Below are 25,964 nucleotides of genomic sequence, written 5' to 3' on the forward strand. Positions count from 1 at the left end.
GTCCGGGTTAAGACCCGGATGATCCTCATCAATACCATGAGTCTCGTAATTATAATTAGAAGGAGCCGGCTGCTCCACCTCAACATCACTTGCTATGGAAGGTAATGAGGGGACAGATGGAACCGAGTCGGCTGGTAAGGGTGGCAGGTCAGAAGGGACCGATGGAAAATCATTCCACATAGAAGCTGTATCACTCGAAGTTGAGTTAAGACTCTTCTCATCAAATAAAGAGATGCGTCGAACGTTGTTAAACATAGTGATTGATCTAAAATAATTCCCTCCAGACAGACTGAACTCTGAACTCCGTCAAGCCTGTAGGAGTAGTGAAGAACTATTGTTCAATGTGCTTGGTTGTTGACCAAAGAAAAGCATGGGAGTAGAAAGGCGGTCGAGTTAAGTAAAGACTCAAAACAATGAAATCCTGGAACACTATCTATATCTCTTTTTCCTCAAAGACAGAGCATTTTCGATCTTAGGCGAACGAGGGTTACCGGCTCTACGACCTCGCAAGGCGCTACTGTAGTGCTCTTTGGGCCTGCCGCTTTCTCAATCGAAAATGAAAACTGTCAAGAGCAGCCCTGCACTGCTCTATCTATGTAATTTCTTGATGGATTTTCTGCCATCACCTACGCAATTTCAAAGTTGCATTTTTCATGAGAAAAGACTGTTCATATCATATTTTTAGAATAGCCATTTTGAATGAAATAATACATGTTCCATCTCGAGTTGCATTGCTCGATGGAGGAGTCGTGAATTAGTTGTGGTATCCTGTACTGTAACCGGTACTTGATCATTGGGTAGTACCCGACCTGAGTAAAGTTGTAGTGATCCTTCCTACCGAAAAGGTTGGAAAGTCTCGGAGGCTGAAAGCCGAGGATGGGAATATGGTTGACTCAGAATTGACATAATAAAGACGGCCCAACTTCATCACCAAAGGAAGGAAGAGCTTTGCCCATTCGAATTAGAAAGTGCTTTCTAGAGAGCGGATGTTGACTAGCTAGGCTAACAAGGAAAGCAGATGCAAGAATGGATTTCAAAGGGGAAGAAAGTCAGAGATTGATTCTGTGTTAATCCGTAAGGTCATATCAAGGGCTTTATCTCCTAGTTTCTTTCACAGGTCTTAGTTCCGCTAGTCCTAGGAGCGAGAGGTACGAAGGCCTTGTTAGTAAATCAATATACCAGCGACCAGGGAATAGGTATACAGTTCAGACGATCTTGAAGACGATTAATTTGATCAACAGCGGATAAATTATCCGCAGCAACCTATCTGCTGATCTATCCGCAGCTTCGATTCCAGCCGAAAAGCGAATGCTTTCTTAGCTGCTACTTGGCTAAACATTTCTAGAAGGGATTCCGCTCCCCTTTAGGGAAAAGAAATCAATGAGACTGCGGTATGCCAGGTTGCCTGCAGGAACCATAAACTCGTGGGCGGAAGGCCTTACTTCCTCCTTCTGATCTTCTTTTCGCTCTTAAGGGCTCTAGATAGCCTGCGTTTTCCGATCATTATGTGGACGGCAGGGCGTTGATTTCAAAGTCATAATATAGCGGAGGCTTTGATAGGGAAAGATTGCATTAATCTGAGTGACTACGTGCCTGCCTATCGCCCATATTCACTAATTCAAATGGAATGTTGGCGACTGACTACTTACCTTTGGTATGGTTAAACATGTTGTTAGACTGAATCTTCTATTCTCTTTTTCATTGTCTCGAGGTTGTAAGACCTCTACTAAAGAATAGAATGGGCTGAGTCAGACTCTTCCCCGGCAACCAACAATCCCAGGATATCCTAATGAGATAAACGAAGTTCTCGCACGAGGTTTAATCCTTCTTGTCATATTTGATGATGAGATCAAAGATTCCTTCAAGAAACGGGGGAGTTGGCTGATAAAGATGGACAGTAAGGATCTGAAGGTGGAGGCTGACATGGTATATGCGTGAGTTCTAGGCGGTGTCTCGGGAGTTGTTCCAATTTTTGGATTTGGCTAGAGAGGGGCCAAAGTAAGACAGTGAAAGAGTTTAACTTCCGTTTTCACGTACTGAAAGGCAGGCCCTTGTATCATGGTTAGTCTTTTTTCTATGATAAGGGGAAGGGGTAGAGGGGATCCGTATATGTTGTTCAGGTCGATCTGAAGGCGCAGAAATAGCTAGAACTGAATGCGGAAAGTATGGAAAAACATCTCGTAATGTATTTAACCAGAAAATCGATTATGCTTCCGCGGAAGTATCTACTCGTTACGGAATCTCAGGTGTCAAAGTGTGGATTTCATATAGTAAAAAAAAAAAGGGACGTGCTATATCCGAAACGTACGAAATTTAGTAAATATCGTAAAGGCAGATGTAGTAGGGGTTGCGAACCAGACGGAACAAAACTAGGTTTTGGAAGATATGGCACTCAAAGTTGTAGAGCTGGTCGTCTTTCATATCGAGCCATTGAAGCAGCGCGTCGGGCTATAATCGGACACTTCCATCGTGCTATGAGCGGACAATTCCGAAAAAATGGTAAGATATGGGTAAGAGTTTTCGCGGATATCCCTATTACCGGGAAACCTACAGAAGTCAGAATGGGAAGAGGAAAGGGAAATCCTACGGGTTGGATTGCTCGTGTGTCCACGGGACAAGTCCTATTTGAAATGGATGGTGTGAATTTTGCAAATGCTCGACAAGCCGCTACATTAGCGGCGCATAAACCATGTTCGTCAACCAAGTTTGTTAAGTGGTCGTAACGTAATTGGTTAGTGGGGAAAAACCGGGCCGGGATTCAAAAGAATTAGGCGAAGGGTGGGGGGTCGGGCCCTCTCCTTTGCATTATGTCAGTTGGGCCTCCCCGGGTGTTTTTCCTTCCTTATTTGTTTAGGATTTTTGTTCCTTATTACCGAAGGAGCCTCTGTGGTTCCTTGGATGGCAACTGGGACAAATTCAGGGAACAGTGGCTCGGAGAGTTGGCTAAAATACCTTAACCGGTCACCATCAGGTGAGGGTACGGAAAATAGCGAAGCCGAGCCCGCTTCAAGAAACTCGGAGGCACGAGACAGTGATCCCAGGGAAGAAATAGGGCCTTCCTCGGTAAGGCAGCGAGTGGATTCGGCGAACGCTGCCGGAGCAGGGGAGAATGTGGTGGGCCCATCACACATCACAACAGGCTCCCAATCCCCCCATGGGGGTGCCGGAAGCCCCTGATCCGATGTGGTTGAAAAACCGCATTGAAAAAGTTTTCTTTATAATAAAAGGTAGGAAACCAAGGAAGGACATGCTCCAGAAGCTTTTTGACGATCTTAGACTGGAAACGGCTTCTCCGCTCAAACTGCAGCAAATCTTAAGAATTCTCGAACAAATGAAATGGAATTCTAGCCTTAAAGGTCGAGATTTCAGACTCGATCTGGAATTAGGTCACCGCGTCCACGATTGGGAAAGGGAGCAAAGGCACTTCCCAAACCCCGTGGACGACGTACCATGATACTTTCTGTTTTTAACTGTTTACGGGTGGCACTCAGAAAACCGGGGTGCCGCCCTAATGACCGATTGGGAGGGACCGCCGCATTCGGTCATTAGGGCGGGCAGACCTCGAATCGTTGGATCCGGTAGGTAAAAAAAAGGGTAGCCCCGGCTTGGGGCTGGATTGAATCCGAAGTTTAGGTTTAGAGTTGGATTAGCCAAGGGGTAAGAATTCAATGCTTGGCTTATGGCCTGGATGCTTTAGAGCAGACAGAGTTGGATTAGAACGTTTTCATGGTGCGCTCATTTCGAATTGTATTTCTCTTTGACCGAGTTAAGTAAATTCCGTTTGTGTGGCACGAGAGATGTAAAAGTAAATTGAGTATCGAGGATATGCGGATGATTTATACTATACGAAATTCCTAAGGCACCAAGGGCTATTCAATAAGGGCAACGAAGCAGTGTAGCTCTTATTTGGCCCTGTGTAGCTAGTAGATCGGGGAAAGAAAGAACTTAACCACTGCGTTGTAGGGGAACAATACCCAGTGGTGGGGTAGCTACTATTGGGTGAATACCTCCATCTGTTCATCCCGGCAGTTTCTGGTTCTAATTCCTGTATTTCATTCCGGTAGGTAAGGGAAACCTGTGGTAGCGAGACGGTTTCGGCAACAAACTCCTATCAGTCCCTCTTTCGGTTGTTAGCAGCCTCGGCTATCATGGAAATTTTTTGTATTGGCTGTTGATGGGAAAATACTTATTGTCCTGGAGGATAGACGAGCAGGTAATAGCAGTTTGACTGGGAATATTCCTTGCTTACCGGCTGTTGGATGGAGGGAGTTGATGGCATTCTTCCTGGGTTAGTGGATTTAGGAGCTATTTATCCTAATCCTACACTGCTTTGTTGGATTCCGACGGCTATTAATCCGCCTTTGTGGCTCTTTGGTAATGGAAAAACATCCTTCCCAACTTGCCTTTGTTTAGTATTAGTACCCCTAGGTACTTCAAAAATGAAAGGGGTCTTCCTCCTCAAGTCGGTTATCCGTATCGGTGAAATGACTATATCCTTAACACATACACTTCGGTAGAGTTTCCCAACGCGAAATAGGCTAGCGCGGATCCCTCTCTCCTGTTAAGTATCTACCCGTGTGACCGATAGAGAGGTTTGGTCATTTTAAGAGTATACTATCCCCACCTTGTCTGGAAGATTTTAATTTTAATAGCGACTTATCGTAAACATTATTCAACTACCTACTCCTCGAAGAACTCATGGCATAGCTTCTTTCTTATTACTATTATTATTTTTTGGGTTGACAGGCATAGATTCTTTAATTATTATTATTATTTTTGTCTATAATAACATTACAAAAATATAATTTTTTTAAAATTATATTAATCTGTTTTGATATTATAAATTACAACAGATAAAATTTATAAAATTAAATTATTTTTACAAAATATCATAAAAAAAACAAAAATTTCTATCAATTAAGATGATCAAAATTTTTATAAATAAAAAAATTAAATAATAAGTTATTTAATTATTATTTTTATATTTTTTTATTAACAATTAATTTTAATATTTATTATCTAAAATTTAAAAAAATTTAACATATATATTTTTATATTTATTAGATATTAATTCTATTACATAAATAAAAATAATTAATACTTATACTTTTATTTAAAAAAATATTTTTTCTCTCTTTTTTTCTTTCTATCTCTCTATATATAATTAGATATTAATATAAAAAATTTACATTAATAATTATAAAATTAACACAAAATTAATTTTTTAAATAATTAAATCTTGATTTTAATTATTAATCACAATATTAATATTCTCTTCAAATTATATGTAATAAATATTTGAAAGAAGAGAAGTAAAATATAGATTAAAAAGATACACGATAAAAATTTAAAACTAAATAAAAAAATATGCATATAATAGTAATAATAATATATTTTTATGTGAATAATATTATAAGATTATTTTTAATTATATTTAATTATAAATTTAATATATTTTTTATAATTTTATGAATTTTTTTGTATTATATTATTTTATTAATTTTATTTTTTATAGAATAGAAATGTAGAGAAATAGAAAATGAGAGAGAAAGTTAAAGAAGAAGGAGAGAGATTATTAATTTTGAAGAAAAAATTATTTTAATTGTAATAAAAAAAATCTTATGATATATTTTGGTTTGTCAAATTAGTAATATAAAATATAAATTATAAGTTATATATAGAGTGAGAAGAGTAGAAAAAAATAGAGAATGAGAAAGATAGATAAATGATGAAAAAATAGTTTATTAATTTTGGAAAAAAATGTTTCGTCTCAATTTTAATGAGTGTAATGTTATACATTTTAGTTATTAAATTAGTAATATAATATAGTTATATTTTAATTTTGATTTTAATTATAATTAAATAATGTCATATTGTATATTTTGATTCTCAAATTTGTAATTAATCATGAGATATACGAAAGATATAGTAGGTAAAGGAATGAAGGAGATAGAAAAAAACAGAGACACTACATGAAAAACGCTGAATACCATCGTCGGATTTAGCGTTGGGTTTAAAGGCGGCTTTATTGGTGGATTTTACAATGAATTTGTCAGGTAAAAGATTTACCATCAGATTCTAATTTCCAATGGTAATAGTTAGAAGGAAAAGCAAAATATTGGCACCACGATTACCATCAGAGTTACAAGCAAATAAATCCGACGATACCTTGATTAATGAAACGTTGTGTTTTGACCAATTATTGCAAAGCTTTATCTGCCAGTAAATTCGACGATAAGTGTGCCTAAATTCGAATCTATTTCTGTTGTTGCTGCTGCTCCCTCCAAGTAGCACCTCCTTCTCCCACTTTTTAAATTTGGTTATGATTTGATATTAGATGACTATGGATTAGAATAGATTCTAAATTGATTATAAATTAAAAGTTAAGAATAGATTTTAAATTGTGTTGTTTGTTGTCTAATTAGATAATCAACTAATTAATTAACAATATAAATCATATATTGTCTGGTATAACTTAAATTTAGAGACAAATACATATTTGCAATATTAGCTTAAATAAAGTCTAGTAATATATACAGATTATAATTTAAAGTTTTGATTTGAATTTATAAAAGTATGTGAAGTAATAGGTTTTAGATAATATTTAATATCATCAATTTAAAATTCGATGACGCCGCCTTTATCCGCTCAGCAGCCCACTATCTAGACGATGTTGTCTCCAGTAATAGAAGAAAGAGTGCAGAGCAGTGAGAAGTGCAGGGCATGAAAGAACAGGGGAGGAGTGCGACAACGAAGAAGGAGTATGAGGTGTTGTAAATCCAAATTTTACGAGCAGATAAAATATTTAATGGAGTAAAATTTGTGTTTTGAGATATTTAAAGGGTATTTTGTGATGTGTCATGGTTTAAAAAATTTAAAATTAAATTATCGAATTTTAGTTTTATTTAAAATTTTTTTGAATAAATCTATTTGAATGTATTTGTTTTAATTTTTTTAAAGAGTAAAGTATCATTTTTGTCTCTAACGTTTAAATCGTCCTATTTGTATCCCTAACGTTTGTAAAAGTGATTCAATGTTATCCTGCCATCAATTACACATCATGAGCGCTTTAGTTTGAGTTTTAAAAATCTCTTCTTGAAGTTAGAATACAAATGTCTGGGATAAAATCGATGATCTACTCCGAAAAATAGCTCATCAAATGTTGAAACTAATTCCTACAACATTTACATAATTCACTTTTTTAGGGACAAAATTGAATCTAAACACAAATAGTGGGTATAATATTAAAATCGAACACATCCAAGTGAGACCTAATTGAGAATGAATACATTCAAGTGAGAATAATTGAAAAATATAATATGATTTGTTAGTATAATTGATAGTAGGATAACATTGAATCACTTTTATAAACGTTAAGGATACAAATAAGACGATTTAAACGTTAGGGACATAAATAGGACTTACCCAAAACGATACTTTACTCTTTTTTAAATTAGTGTAATAAAAAATTGTTTAAAAGATAAATTTAAAGGATATTTAGTCCTACCGAATACCGATAAAGTTAAACTATATAACCAACATCATAAAATGCAAGTACATATATAATGACCACATAAAATAAACTACGTAGGGAAATCATGATCGATGTTTTGGAGGTGTTGTTCGAAAATTTTGATGAATTTCTTCATTCGGATCCTCTCAAGTGCAATTCCAATCTCAACCGCTCCTTCATTGTTCCTACAATCTGAAAGAGAAAATGCTCCTGCTGATTCAATATGAACTGCTACAGATTTCTTAGGCTTTCCCCACCCAAAATCAGTTTGATAAACTCCTAATTTTGGGGACCCTGCCACCACAGTTATACTACGACATTTATTTAATTCTCTAGCATAGGGGACAAAACTTTCAACCCTTGTTAATGCATCATTTCTCAGATTTCTAATCTCCCTGTCAATTCCACTTGCTGCCTCAAAAATCCCATGATAATAATTACCATTATTTTCTCCAACTAGCTCACGCCTCTTGAGTCTCACATACCCAGACAACAAGCAATTCCCAAAGTAATTTGAAGGTATTGAGAACTCAGAACGGCCACGGTAATCAGCTAGAATTATGAAATAGCAAACTTCATCATCAAAATTCTTATTATTATGATGATGATTGCCTTCGGTTTGTTCTTCTGATTGCATCATACAAACCCAAATCAATGAACACGTGACCACAAACGTTGACATGTGTAATAACGTATTAGAACCATAGGTGTCACGGTATTTAAGAGACACAAATTTCTTGAGTTTCTCAACTTGACTATGGTTTAGGACAAGAGTTGCACGTACCATGGTGTTACTATTGACAGGGACTTGAGAATTCATCAAGTTGTTCTTCTTCCTCAGCAAATCTCTTACCTCTTCCATGTAAACATGTTTAAGCCCTTTTGGGTCCTTAACTATGTCTCTATCATGAAAAGGAAGAGACAAAAAACTAGATTCTTTAATATCTTCATCATTTGTTCCACTACCTCTTGTTATTATTTGCTTGCAAAGATTGGCCCAAAACTTGATGAAATGATGAAGCGAGTAGCCATCGGCGGCGAGATGGCTGAATGTTAGAGAAATGGCGAAGCCAGTGTTTGGAAGAACAGTGACTTGAATGGCCATGAGAGGCATAACAAGCGTGCCATCCTCCATGGTAACCTTAGGAGGCAAAGAAGCGATCAAAGGGTGTAGAAAGCGAACATCTTGTGGCGAATCAGATACAAGTAAGGAAAAGTCTGCTTTAGACTCTGCAATGGTGAGAGAGAGTGAGTCAAGACCGTCAAGAAAACGGATGAAGGGGACACTTGGGGAGGGAGGTACGATGAGGTTGGAGGCGAATGGAAAGAAGTGTTGGAGGGAAAGGGAGAGGGAGTGTTTGAGAGGAGGGAGTGATGATTGAAGGAAGTGGTTGGTGGAGTTAGGGAAGTCATAGAAGAAGATGCGCTTAACCGGATGGCATAGGAACCATGGGATATCCAAGTAAGTGAGGGGAACAATGGTGGTGGTGGAGGCAAGAGACCCTTCTGGTGGTGCAACTTTACATTCTTCTATGATCTTCACTTGCTCATGCTTCGAAGACATGATCATGCACTTGTTTTTTGTTAGATATGACATACAATATGGTACAAGCTAAGGAGATATAATATAAAATTTCATTCATGAATTCACCCCAACGGCTTTTATAAATTCCATAAATGCATTAGATATATTTTTTTTTTTAAAAAAATAATTATTCTCTGTATGTGTTAACCGAAAATGAGAATAAATTTATATTATAATGAATTTTAATAAATTTATTTAGCAAGTACTGTAATTCTTTGAGATCTTTTTATCTTATTTTTAAATGAGTTTAATTAAATCTGTTTTTATTTGAAATTTTTTTTAATAATATTGGTGAGTTAATATTTAAAATTATTTTATATAATATAATATTTATAATTTTATATACATAATATTTGTAATTTTATATATATTTATTATATCTAAAATTATATAATTATTTTAGTGTTAATTAATGAATATTAAATAAAATAATTTTTACTTGTTTGAGTTTATTTTTCATAATTTTTAATTAACTTTTTATGGATAAGAACCTCTCTACTTGATATATATTCAAATTTCTCCTAAATTAAAAGGTTTACACAATAATTATACCATGAAAGAAATACTACAAAGAGATTATTATATATTAAAGTCTAAAAAAAACAGAAAATAACGTACCAACTACCAACAGGCTTAATGTTATTTTGATTATAGGTCAAATATAAAATAAAATAAATGAGCAGGGTTAGTGTTGATAAGATAAGAGAAGAGGGATTAAAATTTTTAAAGAAAAAAAATTGGTAAAATAATAAAATAAAGAATTAAATTATTTTTAAATTAAGATAATAAAACATACTTCTTATAAAAAAAATTATAGAATACGATTAATTTTTTATTTTATCATTTTAGAAAATTTAAATTCGAGAAAACAACGAGACAAAAATATGTAAGACAAAACATATTAAAATTCATACTTTGATAATACCGTCAGCAAGCTCTAGAAACTGACTGAAAGTAATTAAAGTCCATATACATGCGGCTTCATAATTCAGATTTAGCACTTCTGGGGATTGACAGTGAGAGAAAGTAAACTTGGAATAGCTAGAAGGTGAACTCTCAGTTCATGCTTATATATGGAAATTAACCAACGAAGTTTGTCTCATCTTTATTATAATAAATGATAAATGATTTTGTTATTTTGTATTTTATAAATATATGTTAAAATTATAAATTAAAATTTTTTTATTAAAAATATAAAATATTCAAATTTTTTATATAACGAAGTTTGTCTCATCTTTATTATAATAAATTATTTTTTTTATTTTATATTTTATAAATATATGTTAAAATTATAAATTAAAAAAATTAATAAAAATATAAAATATTCAAATTTTTTATATATTTATTTTTTATTTATTAAAAAATTTAAAATATTTATTATTAATAATTTTATTATATTTTTAAAAACATATATTAATTAAACTCTATTATAAATTATTAAACTTTTTTTATGAATGAAATCATTGAGGCAAAATATTATAATAAAAATAAAATACAATTTATATATATAGTACACACTAATTATTATTATTATTATTATTATTATTATTATTATTATTATTATTATTATTATTATCTAGTTCGTTGTTTAACTAATAATGATTTTTTTTTTTAGTCATAAAAAAATGATTATTTTTTTTTTTTGGTGACTACTAATAATGATTATTTGATTTAACAAATAAGTTTATTGTTTAATTTCCATTTTTCCAGAGCAGAACATAGATAGGAGCGCCATTGCGCCAAGCGGTGGACATGCTGTGGCTGTGGTATTCAACTATTGATTCTTAATTTCTTACTAAGGATTCAGTACCACATCATTCAGATAGAATACCAACTTCGCACTAAAATCTAAAATTCATCTTCCCAAGTAACATGCATCGGTGGAAGAAGCGGCAGCAATTTGTATGTTCTCAGAAGAGAATCTATGTGCAATTTCATTTATGATTTATGAAAGAGTGAATACCCCACTCAGATGTTAACAATTATTTCGAAAAGATTATGAGATTTTAAAAAAAAAAAAAAACACCTAATTTGATTTTTAATTTTTTTAGGGACTGATTATTTTTTTATAAAAAAATAATATTGATTTTTTTTAACATAGAAATTAATTAGTCCCATAAAAATAAAATTTAAGAGTTGATTTGAATTTTTTTTGTTGAGTAAAGTATCGTTTTTGTCCCCAACATTTGGAGTAAGTTCTATTTGTGTCCCTAACGTTTAAATCGTCCTATTTGTATCCCTAACGTTTATAAAAGTGATTCAATGTTATCCTACTATCAATTATACTAATAAATCAGATTATATTTTTTAATTATTCTCACTTGGATGTATTCATTCTCAATTAGGTCTCACTTGGATGTGTTCGATTTTAATATTATACTCATTATTTGTGTTTAGATTCAATTATGTTCTTAGAAAAGTGAATTATGTGAATGTTGTAGGAATTAGTTTCAACTTTCGATGGGCTATTTTTCGGAGTGGATCATCGATTCTATCCCAGACATTTGTATTCTAACTTCAAAAAGAGATTTTTAAAACTCAAACTAAAGCGTTCATGATGTGTAATTGATGGCAGAATAACATTGAATCACTTTTACAAACGTTAGGGATACAAATAAAACGATTTAAACGTTAGGACACAAATAGGATTTATTCCAATGGAGGACAAAAACAATACTTTACTCTAGGAAAATAAAATAACAAAACTGGGACTTGGTTTTCCTTTTTCTTTGTTGTAAATGGCCTGAACTGATTTGGTTAATTTTTTGTACGGTACTTGTTGTTTGGTCCAATTTCTGGACAAAACTTGCTTTGTTCCTGTAAATAACAAATTCTTACCTTTTAACCAAAAAATGATATAAAAAATTTTCGGTTTTGACAAGGAAGAGGAAATAAACAAAACTTAAATTGTTGACCCAAACAAAAGAGTAAAAATTAGAAGTTAGGTTTGACCAAAAAGAGGAAACAAAAAAAAACCTTAGATTAGAATGGATTAAATAATTAATTCACTTCTTTATTTAAGTATTAGAAATTTAAATTTTGTTTTATGCATATAATAATCTATTAACTAATAAAATTTTTTTAAAACTTAGATTTACAAAAGATTAATCATTGACATATTAGATTAAAAAATATCGCAAAAATTAAATGATACAAACAGAGGTTAATGAATGGAATTAATCACAACAGCAAAATAATGTCTCGGTACATATACGCAACATGTGTTTAAGTATGAAAAAGTATAGAGTGTGGTCTATTATAAACAAGGAACATAAGAGGGAAATCTAAAATTGGGCTAAAAAATTTTGATATAGAAACAAAATAAGTGATATACTTTAACATAGTAATTTTTTGTGTTTTTTAAAATTATGGGAGTACATAAATCGGACCCTCCAGACCTGAATTGTCCGATTTGTGTTAAAAAATTAAAAAAACTCAGAGTACACAACTTAGACCATGCGAGTTCTTTGGTCATGAAATTTTGCTTCACAAATCGCATGGTCCGAGTTCTGCTTCCTCTGATCTCACAACGAGGTGAAGCACCCCTCCTCTCCATACACAAGTCTAACACTTCCTTTGCTTCCATATTCAAATTAAAAAGCGCCGAAATTGTATGCATGAGTATTATTCATTTGTCCTAGAGAGATTACCGGCAAGTCAAGAACATAGAAGATAAGGAAATGAAGTTTAATAAAGATAGGTCAGGGAAAAGAGAGATTCAGCAAAGAAGAGAATCACAATTTACTCGACACCCTTCTTGATGCCTTCTCACGCCTTTTGATCATTTCTACTAACCAATTCGATTATGTTTCCTTTCTTCCTTGGGTTGCAAAGTCCTCTTTTCATCACCTCATTTGGTACATGTGATGGGACCTCAAGTCCTCAACTATAGCCATATTTTCCTTCTTTGTATCATTATCCCCTCTTAAAAATGGCATTGTTCTCAAGGTAGAACTTAGTAAATTGTTGTTGCATTACTTCATATATATGGTTCTCAAGTTGCCTCCTCCTCGGATAAGCCTTGCTATTTGATAAGGACTTCTTCCTGCCAACAGTCGTGCTTCTTCACCATTTTGCATCCCAAAATAAGTTGTGGTTGTACTTTCATACCCGGCTCATCCAGGAGCAATGACATAGGAATATTAATAGCTCCTGGTTCTCCTTTACACTTCTTCAGTAATGATACATGAAAAACGGGGTGTATCTTTACTCTGGTGGCAGTTGTAGTCGATAAACAACTTTGTTAATCTGTCCCAAAATATCTCGTGCCAAGCTTTTGATTCTTCCATAATGCCACTGATTGTTGACGATAAGGTTGCAGTTTTACAAAAAACATAGTCTTCGACATTGAATTCCACTTTTTGTGTAGTTGAGCTCGTTGGAGGTTTATCTTGAGGGCTGCTAAAATCTTATCTCACTGCTGTAAATGCTTTTGAACTGCTGGAGTATCAGTTTCAGAAGGCTCATAATGAATTAGAGAGAAGGGATCCCTACCAAAAATAGCTTTGAAGGGGCCGGGACATTCCAATTGCCGAATGATAGGACGTATTGTAATTATAAGTTGCCCAAAAAAAGAGATGGTATCTATCGCAGGAGTTCTCTTGAGTATAGCAGCGTAAGTACATTTCTAAACAACGATTGAAGCTCTTAGTCTGTCCATCAGTTTCTAGGTGATACAGAGTTCCGAGCCAATAGGATCTCTTGCTTGCCACAACATTGTTCCTAAAATTCACTGGTAAACACTTTATCTCTGTCCCGAGACAATGGTTTGAGGAATGCCATGTACGCTCACCACGTTTCGAACAAATGCCTTCACAACTTTATGGGCAGTAAAATCCGCCGGCAAGAAAATAAAATGAGTGACCTTCGACAAGGGATCCACCACCACCAGGATAACAGACCCAATAATAAAATCCATTGAAATATCCTGCCAAATATGAGATGGGAAGGGGAGCGGTTCCAGCAATTCCGCTGGTAGCTGAGTACTATATTTTACTCGTTGACAAGTGGTACCAGCGGCAACATAATTCTTAATTGATTTGGCCATACGCTTCCAATAAAATTGTGCTGATATCATTATTAAAATTCTTTGATATCCAGCATGTCCTCCAAGTAAGAAATCGTGATACTCTCGCATAATTGTCTTAACCATAATAAGTCTTGTCGCTATAGGAGATACCTGACTGAATTTGAGCTTTAGTGAACTCATCTGCTGGTATATATGTCTTGAGTTCCTCTCGTAATTGAGGTAGGAACTAGGAAGGAACAATTTATCACTGAGGAAGAGGAATGATCTTGACAAGGCATCCGCTTCCTCGTTCTCGCTCCCTTTCTTATATTTTATATATAGTAAAATCATAGCACAACAACTTCGAAAGCCATAGTTATTATTCTGGTGTTTGTATAATTTAAGCTTGTATCTCCTTAATGCTCTTGTGATCGGTGCGAATCATAAACTTGTAGCACAACAAGTAATGGCAAAACTTAACTGCTGGCATGAGGATTGCTTGCATTTTTGAGACATACCTTAATTGTTTTTTATTCAAGCTAGAGAGTTTCTGAAAAAAAAGTTTATTTTTACAACTCAAATTAATATATTATTATTTTTATTATTAATTTGATAGTATTTAGTGAATATATATAAAATCCACTTTAAAATATTTTATTTTATTTTTTTATAGATATTGAGTTATTTATTTATTGCATATAATACTTTTTATAAGTTATTTAGGATTAGTATAAATAACAAAAAATATATATAATTATTTTATATAAAATAATATATTTATAAATAATTTATTTTAAAAGTATATATTTTAAATATAAATATAGAAAAATAAATACTTTTTTGTGCATCATGCGGATACGTATATGCTATAATATATTACTAAGGAAACTCATAGGAGAATAAATTGTGTAAATTACACTTGATTGGTTTGATCCATTGAATTTAGTTGAGTAAATAATAGATAAAATACCGTAGTTTTGTGCTGTTGTTAAGTAACATCTAAGCTGTTCTTCATTAATTTGATCCATGTGCCTATTAGCAATAAATCATTAAATTAAAACATAATGCAGTATTTCTTGAAATGAAAATTCGCATTTGAAAGTTCTAAGACGCCATGAATGATATCTTCTAGAATAGTAAATAAATATTCTAAGATACAAGTCGAGAATTGAGAAATATCCCAACACAAACACATGGACCCGCGGCGAATGTGACTGCAGTTCGCCATTGGGTCTTTTTGGCCTCCTTTATCTCTGACTCGTCAAACGCGCCGAGTCAACTCGCTTTTCTTTTTATTTGACGCTTATCGTGTTCAGTTGTCACCTTCCTCTCTTGTCTGAATCTTCTGCATCCTTTTCACGCTCTCAGATCTTCACCGTGATCCGCATCACCTTCCACCAGGTAAATTATTCATCTTCGTTTTCATTTCCTTTTCACTGAACATACACAATTCAACTTCATTCGCTATGCTCTCAAATGGAATTCTCTATACTCTCTTTCTGATCAACGTCACCTTGCATTTAAATTTTGACAATTTTGACTTCAAAATTTGTTATCCTTTGTTGTTAGCAAATTACTAAGCTCGAGGAAAGCGCGATACTGTGAGTGGAAGCTGACTATAGCAATGGCTTCTCGCGACTCCGAATTCTTGAAGAACTTTTGGATCCCGAGTTACGTGCTCGTGCCGGAGTCTGCGGCTGAGAGCAGCCAGATCGCCCGTGGCAATGGACCTGAGTGCCCGGTGCTTGTTTTTGCGAACTCCAAAAGCGGTGGCCAGCTAGGAGGGGACCTATTGAAAACGTACCGTGCTCTTCTCAACGAAAAACAGGTGCCTTAGTAGACATTATTTTGATTGCCGTTGCCGGTTACGGTTACTGTTTCTTTGTGATTTATTGAATATTAATATTGGGTAAAATTGCCGAAAAAATATGACTGATCTAGGGGGCTCTATGCTGTAATACAGTGTTGGAAACCTCTACAATAAATCAATAATAATATTGTGGCTGCAATTGCATTTGTGGACAGAAATTTTGATGGCACCTTTTGCAGAAATTTTGAGACTTTGATTTTGTGTGTGTGAGAGACTGAGCAGGGCGTGTGAATTTTCAGGTTTTTGATTTAGGAGAAGAAGCTCCCGAGAAGGTACTGAGCAGAGTCTATGCTAACTTGGAGAGACTCAAGGTTCAAGGTGATCAACTTGCTACAAGGATTATGGAAAGTCTGAGATTAATTGTGAGTTGATATTCTCTTTGATCCTGATCAATTCATCTTTAAACAATCATCAACTCCAAAATTTTTGAGTTTCTGACAATTTGATGTCCTTGATCTTATGAGTTTCTGACGTCAGTGACATTTGATATGCATTTCAGGTTGCTGGGGGTGATGGAACAGCGGGCTGGCTACTTGGAGTTGTTTGTGATCTCAAATTGTCCCATCCGCCACCAATAGCCACGGTTCCTTTGGGCACAGGGAATAACCTACCTTTTGCTTTTGGCTGGGTAAGAAATCACGCTTCATTTTGGGGGGCTTTTATTGAAGTACAAGTAGGGCATTATTATCTCTGACTCTACCATGAATTCATGGTTCAATAGCTACATTTTCACATATAATGGGTTTTAAGGAGCTATCATTTTATGCTGATTAAGTTAACTCTTGAATTATTTTGGTTCCCATGTATATATAAAGAATTGGGGTTTACACAAGGCCCTTCAATTCTGAGTAGAAGTTGGAGAAAGCTTTAGGTGGACTATACTTTAGTCTTGACACTAAGAGCGACATTTCACCTAGGACCTACAATATTATCATATTTGTTTAGTTGAAATAACAATTTATTAATTGTATGAGCATAATCCAACTAAGTGCACCATGAGCACCTATCTTCACTGAGAATTGTGATGATAAATTGTCCATCAGAATCGTGAAAAAAAAAATTGAAGGGACTCATAATTTCTGCTGCTTTATTACAGGGAAAGAAGAACCCAGGAACAAACGAGCATTCAGTGAAGTCATTTTTAGATCAAGTAATGAAGGCTAAATCAATGAAAATAGACAAGTAATGAATTTTGGTCCTATTCTTCTTTTCCTTTTATTTTTATTTTTTTGTAATTCGATATGTTTTGTTATGCTGCCACCCATTTGTTTGTCTTTCTTGTGGGATAAAAATAAATCAATTTTTTTTTTTAAATTAAAAGATACATTTTTACCATTTAAAAATATTATGTTTTGTGTTTACATCTAATGCTGTTCTTAAGCTGTCTTGCTTGCTGTTGTTTGAAAAGTGTTATTAGTATCTCTGTTTTAGTAGGTTTGAGTTGTTTATTGTTTGGACATTGAGTTTGATTTTATCTGTCATGATTCCCCAACTCCGGTTCTTGTGCTCCTTAATCCAGAGCAAATATACAATGAATATTTAAGGGCTACATGTTGTTTAAGATTCCTGATGGTTGTTCTTTGTTTTTCTTAACCATCAGTTGGCACATTCTTATGCGAATGAGGATTCCAAAAGAAGGTCCCTGTGATCCGATTGCACCTCTTGAGTTACCGCATTCTTTGCATGCCTTCCATCGCGTATCCGAGACAGATGAACAAAATATTGTAAGATATGTACCTTTGACTATGTACACTTTTAATCAGGTTCATGGTGCAACTATAGGAATTTCAAGGAAATATGCTTTGCTTCATATGCTACAGTCTGATTTGACTTGAATTTGGGTTATCCATTTTACTTGACAATTTATTTAAGAAAATACCAGTTGAGACAGGAGGGTTTATTATTACAGTTACACCGACTATGGGCATGAATTGCTGTTTTGTTCTGAACTTGGGAATGAACTTTGGTTTTCCTAAGACCAGTTCAACAAAACCTCTGCATATTTGATTGCTGTTTTTGACTTATGGAGTTTAACTGTTTTAGATAATAAAAACTGGCAAGATTTTTAGTTTGAATATCTATAGAGTTAGCTTTTTTCCTACTCACTGCACTTCCTTGTGTGATTACTGCTCCTCAGGAAGGTTACCATACTTTTCGTGGGGGATTTTGGAATTACTTCAGCATGGGTAAGCATAATTTTCCCGAGTTGTACCATACTTGAACTTTAAATTTCAAAGTATGGAATTTCTATTTTTCTCATGGAAGAGTCAGTTGGTAGATCCTTTGATCTAGGTTAAGCATTTCTAAATATCAAATTACAAAAAAGCAATGCAGAAATTATTAAATGGCAATTACATGTTTACATTTCCCACCTTATTTATTTATTTTTTTAATAGTCATTTAGAATGTCTTAGATCATAAATTATATCGGGGAACATCTTTTTGTTCCATCAGTTCATCTTATTGAAACATTTATTAAAAATGTCTATGATTCATGACTACAGGAATGGATGCTCAAATATCTTATGCTTTTCATTCTGAACGAAAGTTGCATCCTGAAAAATTCAAAAATCAGTTGGTTAATCAGGTATACTAGTGTTTCTGCAGTAGTAAAATTCATAAAAGCATCTTGCAGAAGATTAATGGATAACACCATTGCTTGTTTGACTTTGAACTTTTCAATCTTTTATTGAATGGAAAACCTGGACAGTTTTGTACCAGTCATTTTTTCATCCGCTTTTTGTTCTGATTTCAATATTCATGAATCATGACAGACTACATACGCTAGGCTTGGATGCACGCAAGGATGGTTTTTGGCTCCTCTATTCCATCCTCCTTCCAGGTCAGTTCCTGTAGATCAGTTATTAAATTGATCAATTGCAAACATATCTAAGCATACATGCTTCTGGGTCCTACATAAGCCTTTTTCCAATATATTTTTATCACTTTACCAGTCAAGTCAATGTGATTTGATCTTCTAACACAGGAATATAGCACATGTTGTAAAAGTACAAATCATGAAAAGGAATGGCCAGTGGGAAGACCTGCAAATTCCTTCCAGGTAAATCTTTCGGTAGAATCATATATATTTATATCTTTTTACTTTTCAATGGCCGAAGGGAGGATTAGACATCCAAAAGGTGGCTTAAAGGTTATAGACTTGGGTTCTACCAGTCAATTGAGCTAAGCTCTAGCAGTCATATATCTTTAGGAAACATGAAAGCGACAATGATAAGAAGTTCTGGTGGATAACTCCCTGCATTTATTAATTGTCAATGATCCCAAAGTCACAGTTATACATGATGTTTCCATTATACTCAACTTCTCATTCATGTTCTCTTAACTATGTTGCTTTTATTCGCTGATGCTTTAGTTCTTTTATTGGTTGATTAATATCTTCTTAAAGTGAAAAGTTAATTTCTTGTTTGTCCAACTGTTGTTTTCTCCCCTGTTTACTTCTTGATAACATATGATGTGTTCTTTCTATCGCATATCCAGCATCCGGTCAATTGTATGCCTCAATTTGCCTAGCTTTTCTGGTGGACTGAATCCTTGGGGTACACCAACTAGGAGGCAACAGCGTCAAGTAAATATCATATGCATAAACTATTGATAGATTGATATATTGGATTTTCCTGTTTAATGAAGAGAAGAAAAGCTGTTTTTGAAGTTTGCAATGCATTTAAGGCATATTGTTAAATGAATTGTAGCTTACAAAGTTTTATTGTTCAGCCAAATTTTCACTTTCTTGATCCTTAAGGCATTGATTACTAAAATTTGTTTTATTTAGCAAAATCTCTTTTAACTGTAAACTGGAAATAAAGAATAGTAATTTAAAAAAAAAAAGGCAAAACTAATGCTTCTATGCAATATTTTTGTTGAAACCTAAACTCTAAATATGCTATCAAATGCAGAACGACTGGACACGTCCATATGTAGATGATGGCCTAATAGAGGTTGTTGGCTTTAGAGATGCCTGGCATGGGCTTGCTTTGCTTGGTCCAAATGGACATGGAACTCGACTTGCTCAGGTATGTGCAGTACCATGAAATATTAGGCTTGTTTTACTTTTGAAGATAGTTTCCAAAAATTTCTTGCTGTAATTTACATGACAGCATTAAGTTTCTGTACCAACCTTAATTTTTCCTTGGTTTTGATATTACAATTGCCTTGAAATTATCTCAACATCAGGCTCGCAGAATTGGCTTTGTGTTTCACAAAGGTGCAACAGATCATACATACATGAGGATTGATGGGGAACCTTGGAAGCAACCCCTCCCAATAGACGATGACACGGTTGTAGTAGAGATTTCTCACCATGGCCAGGTTAACATGCTTGCCACTCATGAATGCAAGTCTAAAAGTGTGCATGATCCTTCAACACATTACAATGATGATGCTGAGGAAGATGATAGTAGCAATGGAGACTCTTTAGCAGATGAATTTCGAAAGTTTGGTGCAGCTGATACATTTAAAATCCCAGATGAGGTAGATATTTCTCAGCTTAGTTAAAGGTCTTACATTTCACCCATTAAAGATGTGTTATTGTACTTATTCTTATCCGATTCACCGAGCCAACACTTCCTCTTATACTATTGAATAGTGTGGGACTCGCGAGATAAATCCCACATTTCATCCAATGATAAAGGGGCATGTGTTGACTGTGTACCAGACAGAATGAGTATATACAGTATTTCTCTAACTCTTGAACCATTCTTTGGTTTTATGCGGTTGATATTGTGTTCCCCTATCAAGGTATATTACCAATTTGATTAATTCTAGCAGCTCTACTGCAAACATGATAATTCATTATTGTGTAATTAAGAATTGAGACAAACTTTGTTGTAAATGTTATTACAGTTGAAACGCATAGATTAGATTTCAGTTTACTCCTCGTTCTACTCTCTGTGTAGTCTTAACTTTTAAGTGAACTAGTTAACCAAAACAAGAAAACCAATTTATTTATCTTTAATTTTAATTTCATTTCAGTTTGTCAAATCCAATAAGAACCCTGAATAGTATCGATCTAATCACAAGTTTGCCCGTAGCCCCTCAAACAAAGTCACAACGAAAGGGATGAGTTCAAATGCAAAATGGATACATGAAATGAAAGGTGAGTATATGTATATACTGAAATGTAAAAAATAGAGAATAGTCTGTTATCATGAGGAGAAAACTAATACATGTAAATCGTGTTGGATTTTGGAATTAACAATGGTTGACTCTAGGTGATACAAGGATTTCATGTTGATCACCAACACAGAATATTACAAATTTACACATAATAAAATATGCATATCGAAACTCGATTGAGTTGCCTCTACTGATTATCCAAACTCTGCATAACCAGAAATTGTCAAGGACACCGAATTATCAGTAGATGTTATTTTCATAAGACCATAGCTGCTGACCAGACAGTTGTTGTCCCAAACACTTTGTAATGGTCTCATTAGCCTTTTGGGGTTCAGCTCTTTCTTCTCTTTTCTTCTTCTCCCTGAAGCAGAGAGATCATAGAATCAAAATCTCGCTGAGGAGAACCAGCAATATAAATGCATATCTATTCAATCTTCAGTTTAGGGGCTAAAGAATGTATATTTAATAGATTTGCAAGAAGGTAGTGTCATAAAATTGAAAGCCATTAGAATGTAGAGAAGGAGAAGGAACAACATTGAAAGCTTTTATGATGTTTTACCTGTCAACGTATTCCTTTAGCAGCTCCTTTGCTTGAACCAACTTGGAAAGCAGATTCCGATACACATCCAAGTCCCGATCAACACTTTTTTTGTTGATGTTTAAAGCTGCGCAGAGCTGTTTGATTGACCATAAAGATTAATTGATAACACATGAAAAATTCCTTAAGATGCAAGTAACAGATACTTTAATAATAAGAACAAATTCAAATCATAAGCCATAGTAGTGTCTTAAGTGAATTGGTTAACCTTTTCCAAAATTGTTGGCTCTGTTGCGTTTGTTAACTCAAGAAGACGAAATAGTCCTACTGCGAAGAAACGACTGTAGCTGAAATCCCCCTTTCCTGCTCTTTCTGCTATGTCCTTCAAGATCCCCTCAATTTCTCCATCTTTGGATGAAAACTCAACAAGGGAAGTTAGGTTTTGAGCCCTCGCCCACTCTTCCAACTTTTGAGCATCTTTTCTGCAGAGGGGAACATAGAAAGATCATCTGATGTAAGATAAAAATGTAACTCAGATGCAATATAAGCAAAATCATTGTATAAATATCCAGAAAGAGGCTATAAAATGATAGTAGCTTAATTCAAAGACAATAAAATTGTTCAAAAAGCCCCCCCAGAATTAGCTTAATAAGAATCTGAAGCTTGTATGTTGAAATGGCCTTGGAGCCACCAAATGTGATTCTCAAAAATCATGTTGCAAGCACAGCTAATTCGCCGTTTCTAAATACGAAATGAAATTCACAACTAGCATCTTGCGAACCAAAGTTAACATAGTCTAATCTCCAAGGATTTACACTTTACAACCATTAGTTTTCCATCATTGAATCAAGAGTTTTGAAGTAGAACCAAGCAAGGAAATAAGAAACAATAAACTTAAATAGTGAAATTTCTCAATCATTTCTAACCTGTATTGTTCAGGATCTTCATTCAAAGCATTAATATATGCTTTGAAGATAGCATCTCGGTCCTCATCACTAGGATACCCTTCCATGAGTTGATCATAAACAGTGACAAAACCAAGAGCAAACACAGGGTCATAGCGATACGATCTCTTATATCTCATCAAATGTTGCTGCACAATGAGCTCCTGCAGAACAGTGTTGTAGATACTTGGGATTGGTCGCTTATATGCCTTAAGGAAATTTAACTTTGTCTCAGAAACAGTAGGAGCATCTGCATATATATCAGGTATATAAATATTTAAACAAGAATCCATGAAAGAACCTAATGTGGAAACATGTTCAACTAATCAGCTTAATCTCACTCATAGTGCATTCATATATCTCAATAAAGGTTCTTACTTCTTACAAATAGAAAGTACCCTCAATTTGTATATGATACTTTTAGTTATCTTTTCAAACTTTAGGAACAAAAACTTCAAAAAATTTATGTCTTTCTAATGAAACAAACTCTCTAAACTTTCCAACATGCAGTGGCATAATAAGTTCGTTCGAAACTTAGATGCAATCACTTATTGCTCTAAATTGTAGCATGCAACTCCAATTGCAGATGCAACATGTACATTTCTTCTACAATTTCCATATTGTGGCGAAATTATAACCACAATTTAAAACCATTAAGAAACCAAAGAAGCCCCCACGAACCTGTGGCAGAAGACATGCATTGGACAACCATTTTGGATGAGGAACTAGAAGCTCGAACACCCCCATAATGGTACGACAAAATGGTCCTAAAACCGAAGACTTCAGAACTTGAAGAGACAAAGAAACGATGAGTTGATGAAGACACAGTTGCTTTTCTCTCACAGCACTGAGTGAATGATGATGAGAAGGACAAAGAAGTGAGAGCTGCCATAGTTGGAAAGGAAAGAGTGGAATGCAAATAATCAACACACAACACAAAGAGAAGAGGCAAATTCAGAAGGTGTCCACCATGGGAGGACAAGTTTCAGTGATGACCCTCATTTGGTTTCTAAGGTTTTTGTTGCAGAAAAGTGAAAAAGAAAAGAGAAAATCTTATCCACACTGTGAAGTCTCAAACTGAAACTGAAAGCCTTTTGTTTTTGTCAACTTTCCAAGGAGCCACTACTCTCATGACACGTTGAAATTTTGACATCACAACGGTTTTTCTAAGCTAAATAAATTGTATAATTAGATTCATTATTTTATAATCATAACTAAGATAAAACATTCCTCCAAAATTGTAACTATTTGTATTTAGACAACATGTACAAAATTTGTTAGAAGAAGACACCTTGCATTCACTCTATGATATTTGATATTTGTCTCACCAACTTGTGGCTGAAACTGAAAGGGAGATGAAACAGCTGGTTGATTTTGGACCAGTCATGCTCACTGCTTGATTGTTATTGAATTATTGTAGTAAAAATTGAAAAATGTACAAGACATTTAAGAAATTCCAATTGTGACATGTACCATTGGTAGATTAGATTAGAAAGTCCAATTAAATCAGTGAGAAATTCAAAGGACATGTTATTAGATTAGATTATATTACTACTTTTGATTGGTGAAGTATCAAATATCTAGTAGTAATAGCGTAAGGATGTGAATTTGGAAGAGAAAAACATGAAGTGGAGGATTGATGCCTTTCCTCACAAGTAATGAAAACCTTATCACAATATACAACACCACAGAAAGAAAATTCATTAGTGGAATAGGAATGAGAATACTTGGTTCAGTTGGTTGTTGCTTACAAGTTACAGTGGTCCTCCCATTTTTGTTTCAGTCGCATAAACTTGTCTGCTTCTGCAAATTCATATAATTAACAAAACATTGCAAAAATGGAGATGCGGGGTATCGATCCCCGTACCTCTCGCATGCTAAGCGAGCGCTCTACCATCTGAGCTACATCCCCAAGATGAGTGTGCTTTTCATTATTTCTTAACATTACATAAAGAGCCTAGGTGATATTGTAATTAATAACCCAGAAAACAAAATCATCAACTACAATCTTAATATACCATTATGAAGCAGTTTAGACTTGACACAGATGGAAGATTTGTAAGTCTCTCCTCAAGCTGTAATAAGAGTAGAGTATAAAATCTTTTTTAATATGTGTAGTGAATATAAATTTTTTTTAGTGTGTGGAGTGAATGTGTGTAATAGTATAAATATATATATACTATTATGGAGATCGAAAGAGATGAATTCTGATGGAAAAATATTTTAAGATAAAATCACAGATAATAAAAAATCAAGCAGAATCAAAATTTTTATATATATACATCTCACGTTGATTAACATTACTAGAAGTAGCTATTAACTATATATATATATATGACGTCCTGTGATCTTTTTAAACTACAAAGGCGAGAGAATAATATTCTAGATCTTCAGAAATTTGAGCTAAATTGACGCCATCAAAATGTCGCAGATATTGCCTATCGCTTCTCCGCATGATTAGACATCATTACTATGCCACTGGAGCTCTATCTGAAGGGGAAAAGAAAGGGGTAAAAATGTGGGAATTTTTAGTAAGATCAGAATTATTAGTTAAGTTCATTAATTCTTTATTAATACCAATAACCGAACTTAAATATAATATATAGAAAATAGTAGATAAATAGAAAAATAGAGAAATAAGCAGAAAATATAAAATACAACAAGAAAAGCACACACACGTACAAAATGCACATCAAAGAATATATGCAACAAACAAGTATAATGTATGTCTATCCTACGCAGGTCATGAGCTCATGCGTCAGTTGACTACCCACAACCCGACGTTACCTAAGCACAAGCCCCAGCTATGACTTTCCAATTGCATTAGTTGCATATACAAGTCGTACGGCCGAAACCACATAAGTTGACTGATAAATCACTATTTTATGGTTTATCTTGTGCTAATTTGAGTGCTTTTTATCAACTCTCTGCTCACTTATTCATATGATTTGCATGAGTTTACATTTTCCTTCCTGATTTTGTGTTATGATTGAAAACATGCTTCTTTGGTCTTAATTTAGCTAATTTTAATCATCTCTTATTACCATTCGAGGCCATGATATGTGTGTTAAGTGTTTTTAGAGATTACAGGGTAGGAATGGCTCACAGGATGGAAAGGAAGCATGCAAAAGTGGAAGGAATACAAGAAACTGAAGGAATTGCTGAGCTGTCCAGCCTGACCTCTTCGCACTCAAATGGTCATAACTTGAGCTACAAAGGTTCAAATGAGGTGGTTTTAGTTGCGTTGGAAAGCTAACATCCGGGGCTTCGCAACGATATATAATTTTTCATAGCTGCCCCGAAGTCAGGCGACGCGCACGCGTGACCTGGCAAAAACTCAATCCGCGCGAACGCGTGGACGACGCGTACGCAT

The 25,964-nt window shown here is 34.4% G+C and overlaps 3 protein-coding genes and 1 non-coding gene across 5 annotated transcripts; 1 reads left to right on the forward strand and 3 right to left on the reverse strand.

Moving 5' to 3' along the window:
• Window positions 1-7,583: 7,583 nt before the first annotated feature.
• Window positions 7,584-9,077, reverse strand: LOC112772633 (coumaroyl-CoA:anthocyanidin 3-O-glucoside-6''-O-coumaroyltransferase 2). The gene has a single exon (XM_025817600.3). It carries the CDS (start codon window positions 9,075-9,077, stop codon window positions 7,584-7,586), a length of 1,494 nt encoding a protein of 497 aa, XP_025673385.2.
• Window positions 9,078-15,276: 6,199 nt separating this feature from the next.
• Window positions 15,277-23,871, forward strand: LOC112769000 (diacylglycerol kinase 5). Of its 2 annotated transcripts, XR_011876700.1 has the most exons (15): window positions 15,277-15,507; window positions 15,676-15,934; window positions 16,216-16,338; window positions 16,476-16,604; window positions 17,073-17,158; window positions 17,577-17,700; window positions 18,114-18,162; window positions 18,481-18,563; window positions 18,751-18,818; window positions 18,963-19,037; window positions 19,475-19,562; window positions 19,891-20,007; window positions 20,168-20,464; window positions 20,966-21,089; window positions 23,102-23,871. XR_011876700.1 is itself a non-coding variant. In XM_025813386.3 (14 exons), exons 2-14 carry the CDS (start codon window positions 15,731-15,733, stop codon window positions 20,993-20,995), a joined length of 1,473 nt encoding a protein of 490 aa, XP_025669171.1. In that variant the 5' UTR covers window positions 15,277-15,507; window positions 15,676-15,730; the 3' UTR covers window positions 20,996-21,280. The 2 variants fall into 2 exon arrangements, 1 of the variants encoding a protein (XP_025669171.1); XM_025813386.3 differs by lacking the exon at window positions 23,102-23,871 and having other exon boundaries at window positions 20,966-21,280.
• On the reverse strand, window positions 21,075-23,870 carry LOC112769001 (protein THYLAKOID FORMATION1, chloroplastic). Its single transcript, XM_025813387.3, has 5 exons — window positions 23,273-23,870; window positions 22,574-22,841; window positions 21,916-22,129; window positions 21,669-21,784; window positions 21,075-21,470 (listed from the first exon to the last, which is right to left on the reverse strand). The coding sequence occupies exons 1-5, from the start codon at window positions 23,481-23,483 to the stop codon at window positions 21,350-21,352; spliced, it is 930 nt and encodes a 309-aa protein (XP_025669172.1). The 5' UTR covers window positions 23,484-23,870; the 3' UTR covers window positions 21,075-21,349.
• A 559-nt stretch (window positions 23,872-24,430) lies between the features above and the next one.
• TRNAA-AGC (transfer RNA alanine (anticodon AGC)) lies at window positions 24,431-24,503 on the reverse strand. The gene has a single exon. It is a non-coding gene; the product is annotated as a tRNA-Ala (tRNA).
• Window positions 24,504-25,964: the final 1,461 nt, after the last annotated feature.

The sequence above is a fragment of the Arachis hypogaea genome, chromosome 18 (genome assembly GCF_003086295.3).
Source record: "Arachis hypogaea cultivar Tifrunner chromosome 18, arahy.Tifrunner.gnm2.J5K5, whole genome shotgun sequence".
NCBI classification, from domain to species: Eukaryota; Viridiplantae; Streptophyta; class Magnoliopsida; order Fabales; family Fabaceae; genus Arachis; species Arachis hypogaea.

What these genes read in the sequence shown, in the direction of transcription:
- LOC112769000 (XM_025813386.3), top strand. Translation starts at nt 15,731, where the DNA reads ATGGCTTCTCGCGACTCCGAATTCTTGAAGAACTTTTGGATCCCGAGT. An exon ending in AGACAGATGAACAAAATATT is followed by an intron (nt 17,701 to 18,113) that starts GTAAGATATGTA and finishes ACTGCTCCTCAG; the next exon opens with GAAGGTTACCATACTTTTCG. An exon ending in ATGGAACTCGACTTGCTCAG is followed by an intron (nt 20,008 to 20,167) that starts GTATGTGCAGTA and finishes TCTCAACATCAG; the next exon opens with GCTCGCAGAATTGGCTTTGT.
- LOC112769001 (XM_025813387.3), bottom strand. Translation starts at nt 23,483, where the DNA reads ATGGCAGCTCTCACTTCTTTGTCCTTCTCATCATCATTCACTCAGTGC. An exon ending in GAAGATCCTGAACAATACAG is followed by an intron (nt 22,130 to 22,573) that starts GTTAGAAATGAT and finishes TCCCCTCTGCAG; the next exon opens with AAAAGATGCTCAAAAGTTGG. An exon ending in CTAAAGGAATACGTTGACAG is followed by an intron (nt 21,471 to 21,668) that starts GTAAAACATCAT and finishes TCTCTGCTTCAG; the next exon opens with GGAGAAGAAGAAAAGAGAAG.
- LOC112772633 (XM_025817600.3), bottom strand. Translation starts at nt 9,077, where the DNA reads ATGTCTTCGAAGCATGAGCAAGTGAAGATCATAGAAGAATGTAAAGTT.